Consider the following 4,942-nt stretch of genomic DNA (forward strand, 5'->3'; position numbering starts at 1 on the left):
TCTCTCTCTCTCTCTCTCTCTCTCTCTCTCTCTCTCTCTCTCTCTCTCTCTGTGTGTGTGTGTGTGTGCACATCCACGCAGGAAACAAAGTATTACATCCAAAAATCACCGAGGGTGGGGAGATGACACAGCTGCTAGGGAACTGACTACACAAGCAAGGCGACCTGAGTTTGATCCTCCAGAAGACTCACAAAACAAAACAGATGTGGAACACTGTGGCATGTGCTTGCAATTCCTTCTCAGGAAGGCAGTAGAGACAGGGAATCACCGGGGTGGCCACACAATTTCGTCACATCTTCAAGTTCCCAGCTCAGCAAGAGATCTTGTCTCAAAAAGGAGGTAGAGGAAGGGGGATTGGGGTGATGGCTCAGCAGTTAAGACAATCATGCTCTTGGCAGGGCCTTTGGGAGTGTGTGGTTCCTGCAGGGGCCAACCACCTAGAACTTCAGCAACAGGGACTGGAGCGCCCTCTTCTGGCCTCTAGGGCCATCTGCACACACGTGTGCACACACATAAGAAATACATGTTTAAAACAATAAGGCGGAGCAGGAGGGCTGTGTCAGTGCTTAAGAGCACTTGCTGTACTCTTCCAGGGGACCTGAGTTCAGCACCCATGTCAGGCAGCTCTGAGCTGCCTGTGATGCTAGGTCCATGGGATCTGACATCCTCTTATGGCCTTTCCAGGTACCTGGACTTACATGCACGGACCAACCCCCACCCTGTCCCCATACACATCATTTAAAAAGTAAATCTAGAATAAAAACCGAAATGTACTTAACAACCAAGAAAGTCACCTAGTGTCAGTCTGCTCTCCACACAATGTAAACACATACTTGCATATCATCATATGTAGGTTGGTACATAGGCATACATACACACATACACACACACACACACACACAGAGAGAGAGAGAGAGAGAGAGAGAGAGAGAGTTAGAATAAAGGCAAGAGTCCATGTATGAGAGAAGGACATTTAGCAAACATCCTCATCAATATTAAAATATCCAGGCCTGGTGGTGCAGGTCTGTAGTACCAGCCACCCATGAGGCTGTTGGAGGTGGACTGCAAGCTCAACCCTACCCGGGTAACCGAGTGAGTTCAAGGCCCACCTGGGCAAATTGGCAAGGCCCCATCTGTAAATAAAAGGTAAAGGGAGAGCTGGGCTTAGTGGGCAAGCACTTGCCTAGCATGCATGAGATTCTAGGTTAGGACATTTCAGAAAGGTCAAAAGTGAAGGCGATGAACCAAAGAAATAAGAATTCTTGACACGAGCATCCCTCAGTGTGCATTCTGGTGAGGAATGCCATGCCCCGGCAGAGGCTCTCTAGATGGCCCTTGGCCCCAGTTTGCTGCTACACTGCACTAATGGCTGCTGGCTTCGGAGTCTGATAACTGAGTTCTGAGATCCCACATTCTGCTCATTCCTGCATCTCAGGAGCCTCGGGGAGGGACGTGACCCAGCAGAAATGGCCTTGGTAGCCCTGGGTCCCTGCAGCAGATGAAATTGTGCTTCCCCTTCCCCACACTTCTACATCAGGGTCCTCCCCCAGAATGGGACTTATTTGGCATGCCGGTGTTTGCAGACACAATTAGTTAAGTTGCAGGTGCAGTAGAGAAGGCTGGACCCTACTCCAACATGGCTTGCTGCTACAAGGGGGTCTAATACAGAGCCACCCAAACACAGCAAGAAAGCATGTGTGGGTCGGGCTGCCCTTCCGCAGTCCAGAGCTGCAAGAAGCTAGCGGAGAGCTGCAGACAGACTCTCAGCCGGAACCTGCAGTGGGAGCAGGGCTCTGCGGGCTCCAGCTTCTGAGACTATGCTGGGATAACTGCTTGCTGTCAGATGGTCAAGTGTACGGCACTAGCAACGCCATTTGCCCTCATCCCTGGACGCCGTCCCTAGCTGATTCCCCACCTGGCCTTCTCCTGACCGGGAGATCATCTCTCACTGCTCAGTTTCTTGGCCCCCCTGCCCCACTTGTCGATTCTTGCCTCTACTGTCTCCATGACAATGGGAGCATGCTGTCTTGTCCATGCACCCGACCTTTGCACGTGGTAACCTCTTGGTGAGCAATCCGCTTAGGGCAGAGTGGAGGACTTCAGCAGCAATACCACACGTCGACGTTAGGGATGGCAGGAGATGAGCTTGAGCAACTAGAAGGGACAGTGAGGAACAGATCGGATGAAATCTATGATGGAGACTCCCCATGGGTCTTCGAGCACCACGTGGCACAGGGGCTGGCACCACCAAGGCACTGCCGCAGACATGGGGAGGAAGCACTGGCTTGTTGTACACACCCAGGGATACCCCAGGGACCATCCCTGGTAACCCGAGGCATAGGTTACAGGGGGAAGAATTTATTTTGGCTCTCGGTTTGATGGGCTGCAGCCCGTCATGGCAGGCAGGACTTGGAGGGCAGCTGGTCCCTTGCCTCATCAGCGAGATCCCGGAGGACTGTGGGTGCTGGTGCTCAGCTCCTCAGGCCACTTTTATTTAGCCCAGGACCCCAGCCCATGGGATCATGTCTTCTACATTTGGGGTAGGTTGTTCAGCCACAGTTAACCCACCCTAGAAGCCCCCTCATGGGAACGCTCAGGGGATTCTAGACCCTGTCACAGAGCAACTGTGCTTGAGTCCTGTACCTCTGTCGCCTCTCCTGCTCCCGAGACGCCCCAGCAAACAAGAGTGCTGCCGTGGGCAGCCCAAATGACCACAGGTGACATCAGGAGCTAAGTTATATGCCTCCAAGGGATGGACTGTCTGATCTGATCCCCCATTTCACTCTTTCCTCTTGATTTCCAGATTGTGGCCAAAAAATACCGAGATTTTGAGTTTCCTTCCGAAATGACTGGCCTCTGGAGGTACTTGAACAATGCATACGCCCGGGATGAGTTCACTAACACGTGTCCGGCCGACCAGGAGATTGAACACGCATATTCAGACACTGCCAAAAGGATGAAGTGACACTAGGCTGCTGCCTTTTCCTCAGGCGACGGAGCGAGGCTCCCGGGTTCTGTGCGTCATCCCTGAAGCAGCTTTTGCGAAAGAATGCTGACTCTCTAAATGCCTCTCCAGGATGCCTTGCAATCTGTCTACCCAGACGTCTGTCCTACATCTCTTCTATGCTAATGTATGTCTTTGAGGTTCAGTGGTCTGGTAATCCACGTTTAGGGCAATAGTGTTGTGTAACTTGAAAGCAAATTGGATTTGACCTAAGTCCTCTTGAGTTTAAAGATAGTTCCCTTGATAGTTTTCATAATCACGTATAGCTTGGTTTTCTCCTCTTACACATATGGTTAGAAGGAAAATGGTGTTTTATACTTCTGAAATACTTTAGAAAAGTGTTAGAGGGTATGAAGAAGAAACTCAAAACCACCTAAAGTTTATTCTGTATAAATTCGACAACGAACTGGTGACTATTTCCAGAACCGTCCATCTTTCACGGATATACGTCTGTGCATACACATCACATATAATTTCATTCATCAGTGGTGTGGCGTTTGTGTAGGAGACTGCTGAAGGAACCTTTTGGCACCTTCATGGTCATCACAGAAGACTTGAAACTAAGGAGCCGCACAGGGACTGTGGGGGACTGTGGAGCCCCGTGGGACAGCAGGAACGAGGGTGATAGGACAGGGGTGTCTTGCTTCTGCCCCAAAGATACTGTAGCCTGTGAGTCCAGGAAGGGTGTGGAGGAGAAGCTCTGCCTTGGGGTCAGCTCCTTTTTCGGTACCTTCTCTTCTCCCTCCCCCGGAACAACTGTGCTGTTGGGGGACTCTTCCTGTGGGCCGAGGCTTGGAGATTCTCCCTGCCTCCTGTCACGGTGTGAGCCTGTTTCCTGGTCATGGCAGGCAGTCCTTCAGGGAGGATGATGTGCCCGAGGCTAGCTCATTGGCGTCTACTTTCTAGCTCACCGCTCACCGCTGCTCTTTCTGTCTCATTCTGAGGCCAGGCCCAGGGGCAGGCTGCTGGGCAGCAGCCTAATCACGAATGAGAAAACGTGATTAGATGTCCTGCAGGGCTTCTCAGGCTTGCCCCTCCACCGTGCCTTCTGCAGGAAACGTCTCCTGGATGCTTGGCTGGAGTGGTGAGCGCTGGAACCCTTATGCACACATCTGCTCTATGGGCAGTTTGGAGTAAGATCCTGAGGTTGGTTGAAGAATGTCTCCTAAGAAAACAGTCTAATGTGGCGGTCGCTTCATTTTCTTGTTCCTTAGAAGCTGTGGCTTCAGCCCAGTAATCTGTTTTTTGTCACCTAAAGAAGGTTTTCAGGGTCATGTCCAGTCCATGTCACTGTGGTCCACATCATTTCACATCTCCCTAGGGATCGGCTTTTTAAACTCGCTTTTACAGTGTGACATTCATTCTTGGTAAATGAGTCAACGATCATGTGTTAGAACTGTTAACCTTGTTCTTTTAGATTTTAAAATGATCATAAACTGTATGCCTTTCAAATTAAACACTTTGAATCAGCTTCATTGGTTTTCTCCAGTTTGTGTATGTGTTCATGATGTGCCTTCGTGTGTGTTTGTGCTTGGACGTGTGTGGGTGCATGTGCACCTGTGGTGAGTACATGGGAGGCCCGGGGATGGCTTCAGCCTTCCTTGATCGCTCTTCCACCTTTTTCTTTTGCAGCAGTGTCTCCATTCAAGCTTGAAGCTAACTGGCGAGTCTCGCTAGCCAGCTTGCTCGAGGAATCTCGTCTCTACTTCTGAGGCTGGAATTGCAGCTGGCCATCATGCCTCCCCAACATTTACCGACATTTACCTGTGTTCTAGGGAGTTGAAACCCCAGTGCAGAAAGCGCTTTCACTGCTGAACCATTTCCCAGTCTCAATAAAATCTTTTAAGTTTGCTGGGCACAGTGACATGTGCTTGTAATCCCAGAACTTGCTCTGGGAGGCAGGGGCAGGTGGCTCTCTGTGAGTTCGAGGCCAGCCTG

General features: G+C 50.7%; 1 protein-coding gene across 1 annotated transcript in view; it reads left to right on the forward strand.

Moving 5' to 3' along the window:
• The window catches only part of Clic6 (chloride intracellular channel 6), a 35,758-nt gene extending 31,289 nt beyond the window's left edge, over window positions 1-4,469 (forward strand). The window contains exon 6 of the mRNA XM_055614889.1: window positions 2,804-4,469. Within this exon, the coding sequence (XP_055470864.1) occupies window positions 2,804-2,965 (162 nt within the window). The 3' untranslated portion in view covers window positions 2,966-4,469. The remainder of the gene's footprint in view (window positions 1-2,803) is intronic.
• Window positions 4,470-4,942: the final 473 nt, after the last annotated feature.

Source organism: Psammomys obesus, unplaced genomic scaffold (assembly GCF_907164565.1).
Source record: "Psammomys obesus unplaced genomic scaffold, mPsaObe1.curated_primary_1811, whole genome shotgun sequence".
NCBI lineage: Eukaryota > Metazoa > Chordata > Mammalia > Rodentia > Muridae > Psammomys > Psammomys obesus.